Below are 16,479 nucleotides of genomic sequence, written 5' to 3'. Positions count from 1 at the left end.
AACACTTCCTTATTTACTTTTTCCACACCAGTCATGATTTTATAGACCTCTGTTGTATCCCCCCCTTAGTTATCTCCAAACTGAAAAGTCCCAGTCTTATTAATCTCTCCTCATATGGAAGCTGTTCCATGCCACTAACAATTTTTGTTGCCCTTTTCCGAACCTTTTCCAGTTCCAGTATATCTTTCTTGAGATGGGACAACCACATCTGCATGCAGTACTCAAGATGTGGGCATACCATGGATTTATATAGAGGCAATATGATATTTTCTGTTTTATTATCTATCTCTTTCTGTTTGTTTTTTTGACTGCAAGTGCACATTGAGTGGATGTTTTCAGAGAACTATCCACAATGACTCCAAGGTCTCTTTCTTGAGAGGGGTAAACGTGCGGGATGCACCCTGTGGCGCCTCCCATTGGTCATCTCCGGGGATTAGCTCTTCGACCCAGGAGCGCACTCTGTCAGCCGGTGATCTGCTACCATTGCTGGCCCCCGTTTCCCTCCCAGGACCCCGGTGCCCCTTTAACTGGTGCTGCCCCCTGGCAGTACCCCCACAGTTCTGGGTCTCCCCATCCCAGGGAAACCTCCACCCACTATCCCCACTTCACCTCAGTCTTGGTTACTGCCCAGTCTCCATCTAGCCCCTGTTCACTGGGGCAGACTGCAGTATCAGCCATTCATCACAGGCAAAGGGTTTTGGAATTGCTGCCTCTGGCTATCCATGGGCTGCCCCCTGCAACCCAGTACCTAATAGGCCTTACCAGGCCTGTAGCCTGAGCCTTTCCTAGGCCGGAGCTCCCTGGCTCCCTTGGCCTTTTCCCAGCCCTGCTACACTCCAGATACCTGGTTAACCTCCCTGCAGCCAGGCCCTCCTCTCTCTGAACACAGAGAGAGACTGTCTGCTTGAGCTCCTGGCTTAAGCCTTCATAGGGCCAGCTGGGCCCTGATTGGGACATGACCCCAGCTGAGCCTGCTTCCTCCCAATCAGCCCAGGCATCTTGCCCTTCCACAGCCCTCCTCCAGGGCTGTTTTAAACCCCTCTGGGCAGGAGCAGGTAACTGCCCAGCTACAAGTGGTAACAGCTAATTTAGATCCCATCATTTTATATGTATAGCTGGGATTATGTTTTCCAATGTGCATTACTGTGCATTTATCAACACTGAATTTCATCTGCCATTTTGTTGCCCAATCACCCAGTTTTGTGAGACCTCTTTTCAGTCTGCTTTGGACTTAACTATCTTGAGTAGTTTTGTATCATCTGCAGATTTTGCCATCTCATTGTTTACCTCTTTGTCCAGATCATTTATAAATATGTTGAATAGGTACTGGTCCCAGTACAGACCCCTGGGGACAGCATGAGAGATGGTGCAGTATTTCCCTGTAGTTATGTTGGGAAATTACTGTGCTTACTCGGATACCACTGTGAGGTAACTGTTGGTAAATGGTGAACTTGGTAATGAACATTAACATACATACAAATGTAGAAGATGTGAAGCTTAAAGGTTCATCACTACCTGACCTTCTGTATTTGGTGGAAATTGATAATATGGGATTCCCACAGTATTCTTGCCAGCAAGTTAAAGAAGTATGGGCTGGATGAATGGACTATAAGGTGGATAGAAAGCTGGCTAAATCGTCAGGCTCAACGGGTAGTGATCAATGGCTCCATGTCTAGTTGGCAGCCGGTATCAAGCGGAGAGCCCCAAGGGTCAGTCCTGGGGCTGGTTTTGTTCAATATCTTCATTTATGATCTGGAGGATGGCGTGGAGTGCACCCTCTGGAAGTTTGCAGATGACACTAAACTGGGAGAAGTGGTAGATACGCTGGAGGATAGAGGTAGGATACAGAGGGACCTAGACAAATTAGAGGATTGGGCCAAAAGAAATCTGATGAGGTTCAACAAGGACAAGTGCAGAGTCCTGCACTTAGGACGGAAGAATCCCATGCACTGCTACAGACTAGGGACTGAATGACTATGCAGAATTTTGCAGAAAAGGACCTAGGGGTTACAGCGGACGAGAAGCTGGATATGAGTCAAGAGTGTGCCCTTGTTGCCAAGAAGGCTAACGGCATTTTGGGCTGTATAAGTAGGGGCATTGCCAGCTGATTGAGGGACGTGATCATTCCCCTCTATTCAGCATTGGGGAGGCCTCATCTGGAGTACTGTGTCCAGTTTTGGGCCCCATACTACAAGGAGGATGTGGAAAAATTGGAAAGAGTCCAGCAGAGGTCAACAAAAATGATTAGGGGGCTAGAGCACATGATTTATGAGGAGAGGCTGAGGGAATTTAGGATTGTTTAGTCTGCAGAAGAGAAGAATGAAGGGGGGATTTGATAGCTGCTTTCAACTACCTGAAAGGGGATTCCAAAGAGGATGGATCTAGACTGTTCTCAGTGGTAGCAGATGACAGAACAAGGAGTAATGGTCTCAAGTTGCAGTGGTGGAGGTTTATTAGGATATTAGGAAAAACTTTTTCACTAGGAGTGTGGTGAAGCTCTGGAATGGGTTACCTAGGGAAGTGGTGGAATCTCCTTCCTTAGAGGTTTTTAAGGTCAGGCTTGACAAAGCCCTGGCTGGGATGATTTAGTTGGGAATTGGTCCTGCTTTGAGCAGGGGATTGGACTAGATGACCTCCTGAGGTCCCTTCAAACCCTGATATTTTATGATTCCTTCCACCCAATCGCCATAGGAGACCTCTGCTTAATGCTCCAGAGGAAGGTGGGGAAAAAACCCAAAATCACTGCCAATAAGCCATGCATGCTGAGAAGATTCCTTCCTGACCACAAAGCTGAAACTTCCTCTTTTGTCTGTTCAGGCTCAAATTAATTAATTCTGGATGTTACAGCATACGGGCCTGATCTAAAGCTCATTAAAGTAAGTGGAAAGACTCTATTGGCTCCAAAGGGGTTTAGAAGCATGCCCTGTGTAGGGATGGTAGAGCTCTAGATTATTTTGAAGTTTCCTAAAACCTTTAGAACCATGTCCATGATTAATTTTTAATTATGTGAAATGCTTTCCTCTTCATTTAAACTATCTTGAAGGAAAATGTAAAATGTGCTTTTTAAAAAAACATTTCATTTACAAGATGGAAGGCTATACTAAATATTCCCACTTGATCAGGGAAATCTTTTTTTGAAAATAATATAAAAATAATTTTAAAAAAATTATAGCAACTGCGACCTTTCATTTTGGCAAACAGAAACTGAAGTTGCAGATCAAAAGTTTTTAGTTAAACTCCAAAATTAGAATTTATAAATTTAAGTGAATTCCAAGGCCCAGTTAATAAAACCCTTAAGATTGTGCTTGACGTTAAGGAAGGATGTTGAAGCATGAGCTTAATAACAGCACTTTTCTGAACTGGGATCTTAATTTGAGAAAAGAAACATTTGTTTTGGAATATGGTGATCGTGTGTCTAAATGTCCATAAATCAATTCATGGACCAAATGTCCAATAACATCTTTCTTAGGATGGGAGAAATTATCTGGCTTTTTGAATCTCAAAAAGAGATTGCTTCAGAGAGGATAGTAATGGTGGTAGGTGTCTAAAGTCAGGGAAGAGGGAATTTGAAGTAATAGGAAAGCCTGGGAAAAGGGATTTAACAAAAAAATCCTCTGACTCTGATATGTAGGTCACTGCTCTTCCTCTTGAATGTCAGTTTAAGTTATATCTCTACTTTTGTTATAACGGACACATTTCACGATTAAAGATTCACTCCAATCTGACTCTTGATGTAGATAGGTTTCAGTACTATAGATCAGGGTTATTCAAAGACCACTTTATTGTGTGTCATGTTACAATCTCAACATTTTGAGCTGTTTTTTTCAGTTGTGCTAGAGTTAAATAGGTAGGGTGAAATGCTGACTCCATTGATGTCAATGGCAAAACTTCCTCAGAAGGGTCTTTTAATGCACAAGTAATTTATAAAATGGCAGTGATTCTTAATTAATAAAATTGCTTTTGGTATCCTGCTGGAGAAAGAAAAGAGGAGACTCAGTTGTGCCATTTGGAAAAGTAAATGCAACACCAGGAACTGCTGGGTAATATAGTTATTCAGATCCATATTAATAGTGCTGATGATGGAGAATAAAGTGTTTTCTGGTTTCTTTTGCATCCTGCAGGAGGCATGTGAGAGAAATTCTTTGGTGCAGGAGGCAATAAGTATGCAGAGCTAAGTATGCAGAGCTCATCAGTTTCCCTGTAGTCTTTAACAAGAAGGAACAAGGTTGGTCTTGTGAAGGCACAGGACTGGCAGTCAGGAGGACTGAGTTCTGTTCCTGACATCAGTTTCTTCACCCACCATGTTGTGATACTACTTTAACTCACGGGGTGGTGGGAAGTTTAATTTCTGATTATAAGCGTTTTGAGATCTAGAGATGGGCCTGATCCAAAGCCCTCTGACGTAAACAGGAGTCTTTCCATAATTGACTTCAGTAAGTCTCAGAGCAGGCCCTAAGTGTACAAGATAAGTTTTTTTCACTTTTCTTTGGTCTTTGTAATCTTTCCAGTCTGCAGACGCTAGTGACAAGAAACATTTTTATTTTTCACTGTTGTTGAAATAATAAAGAATAAGAGAATAATGATGAGAAAATAATAATGGATGAGAGAAATTAGGTTTTTGAAAAAAAATTATTTATCCTCTGAACTCGGGTTTAATTTATCCAAATACTCCCTAGAAATGATTCCTTATGCTCTTGATGTGTGGTGTTATAAAGCAATGGCAATTGATAATATACAGTCTGAGATCATACACAACATTCTTGGAAAATTATGCAGTTTGGTTCACGTAATTCTTTTTGTCTAAAACAAAATTGAATTACTTAACTTCACCCAGAGGAAGGAAATGATCATTAAGAGCATTGTTAAACACTCATTTCATACACACTTTGTTAGTTGCTGACTTAAGTAAGACAGATATCTGGTTGAAAACAATTGGAGCCTGGGTTTGTTTGTTTGCTTGCTTTTTCTTGTAATTTTTTTCATGTTCTTTGAGTTTTCATCAGACACATCTTACAAATTAATTTTTAAAATTCAGATATGTAAATGGTAAGCATTATTCTGAAAGGGTTTCATTTCCAGTATTATTGGAATATGACGATTCACTCTAGAGAAATGGTTTAAGAAATTAAATCAAAAGGGAACTATTATTATTACTAACTCTCTCTAGAGCAAGTTGGGATTTGTTCACTGAGCCAGTTGCTGAATAAATCCTTAATGGTGGTGGGAAAAGCGACAGTGATAGTCCTTCTATTCTGTTCTGTGTAGCTTCCTATATGGCAGTCATCACCGCAGTATCCGAGTGCCTTTCACAAGTGCATTAAGCAATATTACTAACTTCTGTCATATGTTTGTTCTCTCTTCCTCTTCCCAGAGGAAAATGTATGTAGTGGAATATCTTGTTTTGGTAGTATGTTTTTTGTTTTGTTTGGGTTTGTTATATAGACATGCCACTGTATGTTTGTTAGAGAAGGCAAGAGCAAATAAATACATATTGCTCATGGAACAGAGTGTAGTGAAGTTTTGAGTGTCTGTGTGTGCACACAAACAACATAATTTCCCAGAAATTTAACTTAGGACCTGTTCTTTGTTCCTTACGTATTCCTTATTCAAATCAAATGCTATTGTTTTCAGCATTAGCTTGGCATGAGAATGGAAGGTTTTACTAGCATCCTTATCAATTTAGCATAAGTTGACTATAGCTCTCTAGTGAGTTTACTATCATAAGAATAAAACATTAAACCAAACATATATCCAGATAATGTTTCAGAGGCAACATGGATATGTAAAATCACAGAAAAAGGAGATATGAGTAGGAAAGTTTTGTTCTGGTTTCAGGATCACTCCAATGACACTAGTTTTATTGTGCCCATGCTAGGTATTCCAGCTCTAATATCGTCTGTAGATCACATGAAACAGGCACTTGCTTATGTACAATTAATTGTAGATCTCTAAGTAATTAATGTAATTTTTGAACTTCCCTCAATTTAGCAATAATAATTGCTGGCTCTTATAAATGATGCTGTATATGCAGTCATAAAGAGGTGTGCTTTGCACTGAAGACAGCAAAAACTCACGTTTATTCTAATCCTAAACAGTCTTCCAGTGTTCCAAACAAAGATGAGAACTCTCGCCGATAGAGAGACACTTCTGAATCTCTTTGCTGCCTTAGGTTTTTCCTAGTCTATAGTAAAATCCATCTTTTACAGTGTCTTTTTATGTTTAATAGGTATTTCCCGCTTTGCATGTAAATCTTACACTGCTATTGAAATTAATTATAAGTAATGGTGTGTACTCTGTTCCATTGCTGTAAGATCTCACTCCCTCTGCAAGTGTGGATTTCCCATGCCTGTTATTCCCATGTCTGTCTCTGTAGTTCTGGCTAATTCAGAAGACATCTGAATGGAAATTCCAGACATCCCATTCACCCTTAAAACTGAAGAATATCCTTTAAAAATATATAAATCTTGTATTTGTAATCACTGCAGCGCTGCATATGATGCTGTCCTTGACAGAAATGTGGCTATTAAGAAGCTCAGCCGACCATTTCAGAATCAAACGCACGCCAAACGAGCTTATAGGGAGCTGGTCCTCATGAAGTGCGTGAACCATAAAAATGTAAGTTTTCTTGCGGGGACCAAGTGGATGTTGTGTGCTTAATTTGTTAGGAAAAAAGTCACATCTGTAATGAGATACTTTAACTTACGACTTCTGCTATTTTAAGGGCTAGATCTTGAGCCAGACTACGCACCTACTGTGCTTGTTTCATTTAAATTAGAAGCAGCATTTTTTTTCATTTAAATTAAAAGCAGCAAAATTTCAAAGCTGTAGTAAGTCAAAGTTAAGCTGTAATCTTTTGAAAGAACAACCATAACATTTTGTTCAGTTATGAACAGTTCAGAGTTACGAATAACCTCCATTCATGAGGTGTTCGTAACTCTCAGGTTCTACTGTATATGACGCAACAGCTGTAAACCTATTACCTGCTCTTAAGTTTTGGCTGTCTGTTGTTAAAGCTTTCAAAGGAACCACTAGAAGAGAGAGATCTCAAAAATATTGAGAAAAGTGGGAAGAAGCAAGGTAAGATGGTGGAGGAAAGATAAAAATGCAGAGGCAAAGAGGCAGATAGAACAGTAAGAAAGAAAATTAAGGCTTTCTTTAAAAAAATATAAGCCCGGATAGTCACGTTTTCCTGCTAAGAAAGCCTGCCAAGGGAGCCATGTGGGGATAAAGACTCTGTAAGGTTCTTTTCATGGGAGTTTCCTCAGAATTCTTCCTTCTCTTTTCATGTGGAGGTGGGGGAAGGAAGGGAATTCAGGTCCCAAGTCCCACAACCCTCCCTCCCTAGAGGTACTGTGGCTTTGTGCTGCCTCGTAGGCACTACCAGCTCTCCGGCAGATTCCTGTCAGCAGCATTCCCTACTGGCTGTGTTCTCTGGAATCTCACTTTAAAAAACAGAGTGGTGTGCAGGACACCTCTGGCCACTTTCCAGAGCTCTCTGAGGTTCTCCCATTTTGAGATGTATGTATGAGAGCAAGACAGCTGGGAATTGGATTTTTTTTAATGAAAGAGCATCTGTGCCAAAAAATGTAAGACATGTCCAAGAGAATGGAAAGTCCTGTGTTTTGTGTTTAATAGGATGATGTTTGATTATTTCTCCCCACAGACACATAGCCTTGATATACCAGAAATGGCCAGTGACTTTACAAGGACTGTCACATTTGTTTGAGTTGAGGCTGGAATTTGAACCTGCAACTCCAGAATTCACAAGACTAATGGCTTCAGCATTTTGACCAGTTGCTGTCCATCACCACTCCTCTCTCACACACCCTTTCAAATGCATCCTGAACAATAATAGAGCTCTGAAAAATTGTTCTGAAATTTACCAGCTGCTTACTAGCAACTATGGCAGGACTTGTCAGTGCAAATTGAACAGTGAAAAACAGATGCTATTATTTAATACAGCAGTCCTTCAAAATGTGATCAACTGCATATGTTTATCTTCTCTCTCCCTCCCTCTGTCTTACTCTGCTTTTCAGATTATCAGTTTATTAAATGTCTTCACACCACAGAAATCTCTGGAGGAATTCCAGGATGTGTAAGTAACATGGGCAATAATTAAACTAAAGCTTTAGAGGGAGGTGGGCATTGATATTATATAGTGAACATAAAAATCCCAGTATAATAAAAAGGATGAGCTCCTCTAGCAAATTATCTTGTGAAGATGAAGCTTTAAATAGAATTTGGAAGACTGTAGACTGGTCTGTTTTAGGTATGTATAAGGCACCTATCACCTTTGTATCTAAGTTCTGGAATAGAACACGCGTGCAAAGCGTGCTAATGGCAGTTCTTAAGACAGGTAGTGTGGAGGAATATGAGCATCTATGAGAAAGTGTACTTTGTTCGTTTGTGTTATTGGTTTGCTCAGGAAATGTTGTTGTATAACTCTCCAAGGTATGTGGGAGTGCTTTAAAATGTGGTGATTCACTTTGAAATAATATCATTGTAAAAGAGACTGATGTGAAACATTTTTTCTCTTTCAAATTTATTGTGGGATAACCTTTGGCTGTGTCAAATTTTTCTGCCTTGGAAAATAGTGGCAGGGTGTGAGCTCCACTGAACATTGTGTACACCATGGGCGCTACTGCATTTAATGAACTTGCCCTGAATCAAATTTCAGATAGTCGCAAGTGTTGCCGTTTTATGTCAGCTAAATGGCTTCTGCCTTTCAGTCTATAGCACCTTGTTCCATATTGCAGTATCACAAAAGGGAGGAGTTAATAGCATTGCTTGGAGTCAGGCAAGTACTGTCTATGTGTCTGCACAAACATGTGCTGCTCCATTGCAATAATCTAGTTATTGTAGTCCTCTGCAGAGAATTGGTGAGGTGAGCCTGAGTTGGGAAGCTCACATATAAATCTAGATCTAGAGTCTTCCCAGAGTTTGAGGAAGTTTGGATCTGGTGTCCCAGTTAAGGTCCATCTCTACTTAAGAATAAATGTCCCTTAAAAACTGAGCTGGTGGGTTAAATGTATTAACTGATCACTTCTGGAGGACTGAGTTAAAATCCGATTAAGACTATCACTCTATCTTATTTTGCAGAAGCACAGTGTACAGTTGGATTAGTTAATTGGCATTAAAACCATATGGGATCACCCAGTCTTATAAACACTTCAAACAAATTTATTGTGGTAATAGATATTTACCCTTCCTACCTTCATCAGTCCAGTGATCTCTGGAAGAAATCCTCTGATCAAATTGCGATAGCCATTTCTCATGAGAAAAGGCTCGCAGCTTGGTGCAAGTGGCATCAGCATGTTTGAGGATCCTTCTGCCTTGTGTGCCCATGTAGAGCACAGTCGCTGTGCTATGGAGTGTGCCAGGTAATCCCCGATATTCAAAGGATGTCAATGGGGCATTCTTGGAATGCTGCAATGGGAGACAAATCACAGAATGATTCAAGTATTACTGAGCTTTGTGCTGGGGCTCAGGTGAAATCTTTTCTCCGTCTGTGTTACCATCTCACAGTGGAAATAAAAAAGAAACAGACTGTGAAGAAAGAGAAGTGAATGTTGATTATTGCACAGAAGTTACTGGAAGCTCCATGCCTGTGCAGGCAAAAACTGTATGACTTTACTCTCCTATCTAGTTACCTGGTAATGGAATTGATGGATGCCAACTTGTGCCAGGTGATTCAGATGGAATTAGACCATGAACGAATGTCTTACCTGCTCTACCAAATGCTGTGTGGGATCAAGCACCTTCACTCTGCGGGAATCATTCACAGGGTAAGGGGACTGCACTTTGAAGGACAAGATACCGGTAGTTGTTGTTGTTAAGAGTCTTGGTCATGTCAACATGCAAACTTTGTGATTCAACCCCTTCATCAAGACCCAGCCTTCTCAATGTAAATATTGAGACTTATCTGTCAATAGCCTACGTGTCTGGCAAGTTAGCTGCATGGTTGTATGTTAGGGATGAGGACGTTTGTCAAGTTAATAATCAAACAAAAAGGGAATGAGCCATAGGTAGTGTAAGACACACAGTGATTATGATTATTGGAGAAGGTGGCGATAACTGCACTTTCTCCTGAAGCTGTTGCTAGCTCTCTGAAGGCTGACAGTTTAAACTAATGTAAGCTATAGTGCATTAAAATGCTATAAATTGATGGTGTCCATACTGTGGTCCATGAATCATTTGGTGGAGTTCCATGGAGAACTGTCTGGTCATATGTAATTGGTTCTCCTCATTTTCATTTGCTTAAATGCATGAAAAGAGTGCTAAACATACGTTAAGTACGATCCAAACATTATTTTATCATGTGAGCAATTGCTGTAGTTGCCACAGGAGTGAATGAGAAGATAGGTGGTCCGTGCAATTGTTGATACTAGAGTAAATGGTCCATACAATAGTGAACAGGATGGGAAGTGGTCCAGCTGACCCTGAATGCATGGGAAAATGTCCATGAGACAACCTTTCTCTTAAGATGTGGTCCACACTATGAAAATAGCCTGGGAACCTCTGCTCAAAAAACAGTAATTTTTATGGCTTCTGAAGGGAAGGTAAGAAAGATTGATGAAATTATTTTCATGTTCGATGTTACTTTATAATATACAAAGACCTCCTTTCCTAAAACATATATTGTGTAGAGCAGGGGTTCTCAAACTGGGGGTCAGGAACCTTCAGGGGGTCACGAGACTATTACATGGGGGGGTCATTAGCTGTCACCTCCACCCCAAACTCCGCTTTGCCTCCAGCATTTATAATGGTGTTAAATATATAAAAACATGTTCCTAATTGATAAGGGGGGCCACACTCAGAAGCTTGCTATGTGAAAGGGGTCACCAGTAAAAAAAAATGTTTGAGAACCACTGGTGTAGAGGATGTAGTATGTTTGGCTGCTATAGTTCCCATAGTGTTCCAGGCAAAGAAGGGGTCAGATTGTTTTTGTAAATAAAATATTCACATGAACCTGCATACACAGTTCAAAATGGTTCTAGTTATTGGAGCACAGTGGGCACTGCCCCACTCAGAATAACATATAAACAAAAATATTTCATCACTCTGAATCTATAAGCCTTTTAGAGCTATTAATTTAACAGCAGAATGCTTCCACCATCCAGAGGAAAGTATCAGAGGGGTAGCCGTGTTAGTCTGGATCTGTAAAAGCAGCAAAGAATCCTGTGGCACCTTATAGACTAACAGACGTTTTGGAGCATGAGCTTTCGTGGGTGAATACCCACTTCGTCGGCTTGCATCTGACGAAGTGGGTATTCACCCACGAAAGCTCATGCTCCAAAACGTCTGTTAGTCTATAAGGTGCCACAGGATTCTTTGCTGCTCATCCAGAGGAAAGTATTCAAAGTTCCAAAGGCCAGAAGGGACCATTGTGATCATCTACTTTGATCTCCTGTATAACACAGGTTATAGAACTCCCCAGAATAATTCCTTTTGAACTACAGAATATCTTTAAAAAGTCTTTGATTTAAAAGTTATCACTGATGGAAAATCTACCATGAACCTCGGTAAATTGTTTCAGTGGTTAATTACCATCACTATTAAAAATGTATGCCTTATTTCCAGTCAGAATTTGTCTAGCTTCAGCTTCCAGCCATTGGGTCTTGTTATATCTTTGTTGGATAGACTGAGGAGTCCATTATCAAATATCTGTTCCCCATGTAAGTACTTGAAGTACTGTGATCAAGTCATCCCTCAGTCTTCTCTTTGTTAAGCAAAATAGATGGAGATCCTTCAGGCTGTCACTGAGAGAGGCGTTTTCTAATCATTTAATCATTCCCCAACTTCCCTGAAATTTCTCCAATTTAGCAGTGTCCTTCTTGATGGAATTAAGCTGCTCGAAGGATCTGGACTATATCACTAGAGCACACATTCCAATAGGAGGTGCCAAAGCAACAACAGGATTCAGAGACAGGCTAAAAAGTGCCTTCCGTGACTGACTGCACATGCAGCTATGGAGCAGCGAAGTGTTTAGAGATCCACCCAAAGCATGGATCCAGATCACCATTGTGCACGGCCTGCACAGATGGCAGTCATGTCTGTTTTCCTTTGTCTCTCTTGCAGGATTTAAAACCAAGTAATATTGTGGTAAAGTCCGATTGCACGTTGAAGATTCTGGACTTTGGACTGGCCAGGACTGCAGGCACCAGCTTCATGATGACTCCGTATGTGGTGACACGTTATTACAGAGCACCAGAGGTCATCTTGGGAATGGGCTACAAGGAGAACGGTAGGGCTGTACCTCAATAGCAAAGGCTATGTGTCCGGCAGGACCAGGGCTATTTTGACAATGTATGGGCACCAGGAGAGGGAAATAATAGCAGTAAAGAACACCTTGAATTTAAAAACCAAAGTGATGTTAGATCTGAATTTTCCCAGTATTACGATCAAACTGCAATATCTGATGGTACTTGTCATGCAGTTTGCATTGAATTTAACCACATGGTATTGCAGGTTAACAACCTGTGATTGACCAGCACTCCTTTGCCTGACTGGGCGGCTGAAGAAAGTGTGTATCCATAAAGGCTGCTGTGACCCAGAGATAGTATGGGAATTGTTAGGGTTGCCAAATGGATGAAATAATCTAAAGTCAGCTCTTCTGAATCTCAGACCTCTCCAGTGAGGAGGAAAGAAGAGATGGAACCAAACCAAATTTGGAATCCAAACATTCCCAAATGTTTCAAGATGCAGACCCAGATTTGAATCTCAAGAATGGCTTCTATATATATGATAGGCTGAACTAACATCCCAGACTCTAACAACCCGCCGTTAGGGTGTACAAGATCTAGATCTGAATTGTGCAGCTTGAGCCCATTTTTAGTGGAAAGAAAAGGGAGGAAGAGGAGGAAACTGAACTATGGTACTTTTTTGTTGTTTCACTTGTATGTAATCATCCTTGCTGTAGATAGAGAGCTCTGCTGTGAAAAACCTACTGATGGTGTATCTTTCTGTCCGTGGACAGGCTACGCGATGCAGGTAGAGCTAGCATATTACAGAGGTGCCTATAAGAAAGAGTTCATTGTAGGAGGGATAAAGGGAAAGCTTTATCAAATACGTAGTTCTTGTTCTATAACATAATTGAACATTATAACTGTCTAGGTGCTAGGTAGACCAGGCTGGAAAGAAGAGTAGGAAATATTGTGGAGAAAAGTCTATTATTATACTATTTCTGATGCCAAAGCAATCTCCCCGTTAGATGAAGAGACCTTTTCAATGACAAATGTAATGGGAAAGTAGCAGAAACTCCAGACTATTTTACGTTAAGTTGGAGAATCCAACTAACATGCAGTAGAATTTGAAGTCACACTGACAGCATTCTTCAGCTGACAATGACATTGTATGCTTGGTTTTTTTAGAAGGATTTCTTTACACAAGCGATAATACAGGCATGCTCATAACACACCTGTAAGCTATTTCATTCCATGAATTGCTGGTAATATTCATGGATTCACAATGCAGGTTTTAATACTGTAGTTAGTAATTAGGAAAAAAATAGCACAAGTGCTAAATATGTTGCACTTTGGCTTTCTCATAGACTGAGTGCCTCCAAAAATCTTAACTGAGATCAACACACATGTCATCATTCCCTAATCTAAATATTAGGTTATTTTTATTCTAAAATGAGTTGCTCAGGCTTTGTGTGGTTCTTTCACAAAATGAGTTTGTTGTTGTGTTTGACACAGCAGAGAAATTTCCTCTGGTTTCATGCTGTTATAGTGGCACCTGGGAAAAGTTTGGGGGAGTTTTGTGGTCAAGTGCAAGACAGGTTTGTGGAGGCACTCAGAATGTGTGCAACCCTCAAAGGGGCTGATTGAGTGCCCCAGAAGTTAATGGAGAGATTCCCGTTCATGTCAATGGGCCATGGATCAGGCTTAAAGTGAGCAAGAAGCTTTTCTCTTTCAACTGAGCAAGATAAAACAGGCGAACATTTAAAAAATAAAATAAATTTGAAACAATGAATAAAGGAATCAGCAAATCTGAGGAGCTGATGTGTACGAGGGACCTGATCCAGGTCTCACTGAAGTCAATGGGAAAGATTGTTCTCCACACCGCTGCTCAGGCCTGTGCTGCTGTGCTACATGAGCTCCCTCATTTTTTCCTCCCCACTTTGTAGGCTGACTATGAAGATCGTTTGCTGCTTTCATTTTCTCTCTGCACCCGATTGGCTAACGATGCATAGTTAGCATTATTTTGCTGAACTTACCTTGGAAGGAACCAAAACTACCACAAAGAAGAAAACTCTAACCCCACCTCAGGCATGCTTTAGCTGTCCTGTGCACCCAATACCTCTACCCTCCTTTCCCAGATGAAACATTTCACCCTTATTTTGTTTTACCAACAACAACAAAAAGTTTTGGTTTGCTTGTTTTATTTTGTTTTTTTAAAGGATGAAAAGGGGAGAAGAAAAAGAGGAGAAATTGGTTGTACATTCCAAAAAATTATCACAAAACAAGGATTTGAAGTTGGGAAAATATGGCAGTTTCTTGAAAAATAGTTTTCTCTTCACCATTCAGAGTGCTGAACCTTTCTTTCTTTGCATTCTGTATCATGAAGTATCTGTCTTTTTCCCCCCTCCTTGTACAATTTCAAGGAAGAAAAACCTCACCTAAACCAAACAGATGAGCAGTGCACATTGCATCCAGTACGTGAAGTCAGGATGGGAAGCATAGAAACCTTCCCAGAAGACATGCTGGTATTCACTCTATGCAGCATTCTGTATTTTAGTACCTATACAGTACCCAGCATAGGCAGTGTAGTCCAGACTTTGTGTTCTTTCCCCTACATAGAGCTGGATCTTGCAGCAGGAGTTTGCAATACTCAGTGACTGTAGGATGGGGTCCCGACCTTCAGTCCTTACTTATGTCCCAGTTAGGACAATTAGTGTGAGTGAGGGCTGCAGGTTCAGATTCAATACTGCAGTAATAAACCCATAAACTGCCCCAAAAGCCAAGCAGAAGGTGATTCCAGATGATCACTTTTTTTTTTTGGTAAGGATTTGGGTTTTTATTTTCGGCCTTTGTATTTTTCCTACCCACTAAGTGCAGTTTGTCCTTGCAGACCCAAGACAGCTGTACATCTCTATTTATTTTTACTTTCTGGCTAGCGTTGTGCCCTTTTTACCCTGTGGGTTCCACACAATCTCAGGGGCAGGATGAGGGCAAAACCCCTTCAAGTTCATGCCTTCCTTTTTCACGTGTATTAGAAAGCATAGCAGTAAGTCCTCTGCTGAAACCCCCGGATGGTTTTAACATAGATTAGACATGATCAGCTGATCAGTTTCCAACACATGAAGCCTGCTTGTGAGTTCATTGGGTCTAGGTGCATTGTTCATGTTGCCTGAATCAGAAAGAGACTGTATTGACAAACCTCTGTTGGTTTTCCTGTGAAAAAAGGTGCATATTTTTATTTCAGTTAGTGTAACAAAAACCCTGACAATGCTGATATTTCAAATATTTTTTTCAATTTTACTGAGCCTGATGGTGCTTTTATCTATTTACTTATTTTAGCGTTTGGTGGGAGGAGAAAAAACTGTACTATTCTGATCAACCTGCTCTTTTTCCCCTCCTTTAGGAGTGAAGTATCTTAGTTAACTTTGCTTTTTCCCCCCTTCTACACTTCCCTGTCTCTGCTGTTCTAGTGGATATATGGTCTGTGGGATGCATTATGGGAGAAATGGTTCGCCACAAAATCCTCTTTCCAGGAAGGGACTGTATCCTTGTGCCATTTGCTGCAGCTTCACCTATTTATTTATTCCTCTCCTTCATCTCATCCCCTCTTAAACATATAATAAATATACCAGGACTGTAAGGATAGGAGCAAAAAGTTGAATTTACGAGGTCTTAGTAATTTTGAGGGGGAATAACCCAATTCATGAAATGAACAAAAAATAAAGAAATCAAAATGGAAAAACAGATACAAGCTGAATTATTTCAATCCAATCTTCTTCTTTTATTATTATTTTAAAATCTTTAGTCTTCCTGTCTTATGTAAAAAGTGTGTGCCATATTAAGAAAGAATACAGAAAACAAATGTTTAGCGTACCTTATTGATTACCCTTTCACACAAAAAACAAAACACTCTATCCTGGCCCATCCAATCCTGTAAATCTGTTTTTCTGCTTTACTGTTTTGGAAATGGTAACTTCATGAAGTTTGTGGTGACATCATAATCTTTTGCTCGCTAATGCATCATTGATATGGATTCATCTCAATGCTGTATGGGCTCAAAGTTGAGTCGATACAACATTTTTTTTCTAAAATTTTTTGACTTGCCTACTTTAAAACAACCGTATATCTGGTGTGATCTCCAAATTTGCCTGAAATCAGATTCCTGTTAATTTGAAAATGGACTTTCCTTCACTTGCATGAGGTCTGTGTCCCTCTTTGTCTTGATCATCTAAGCTTGGATGATATTCTTTTTACCACCTCTGAGGTGGTGAAAGTAATATTAGAAAATGAAAACAAA

The 16,479-nt window shown here is 40.3% G+C and overlaps 1 protein-coding gene across 8 annotated transcripts in view; it reads left to right on the top strand.

Annotated features, from left to right (window-relative positions):
• Positions 1 to 16,479, top strand: part of MAPK10 (mitogen-activated protein kinase 10) — a 255,588-nt gene that overhangs the window by 174,247 nt on the left and 64,862 nt on the right. For 5 of the 8 annotated variants that reach the window (XM_045018013.1, XM_045018015.1, XM_045018012.1 and 2 more), the window contains 5 exons: positions 6,486 to 6,615; positions 8,037 to 8,095; positions 9,647 to 9,785; positions 12,079 to 12,244; positions 15,653 to 15,724. In XM_045018013.1, coding sequence (XP_044873948.1) covers positions 6,486 to 6,615; positions 8,037 to 8,095; positions 9,647 to 9,785; positions 12,079 to 12,244; positions 15,653 to 15,724 — 566 coding nt within the window. The remainder of the gene's footprint in view (positions 1 to 6,485; positions 6,616 to 8,036; positions 8,096 to 9,646; positions 9,786 to 12,078; positions 12,245 to 15,652; positions 15,725 to 16,479) is intronic. The other 3 variants (XM_045018014.1, XM_045018016.1, XM_045018010.1) reach the window with 1 other exon arrangement.

The sequence above is a fragment of the Mauremys mutica genome, chromosome 5, assembly GCF_020497125.1.
Source record: "Mauremys mutica isolate MM-2020 ecotype Southern chromosome 5, ASM2049712v1, whole genome shotgun sequence".
In the NCBI taxonomy this organism is placed as follows: domain Eukaryota; kingdom Metazoa; phylum Chordata; order Testudines; family Geoemydidae; genus Mauremys; species Mauremys mutica.
Note: the sequence above shows the minus strand (reverse complement) of the source record. Positions and strands in the feature narration are given on the sequence as shown.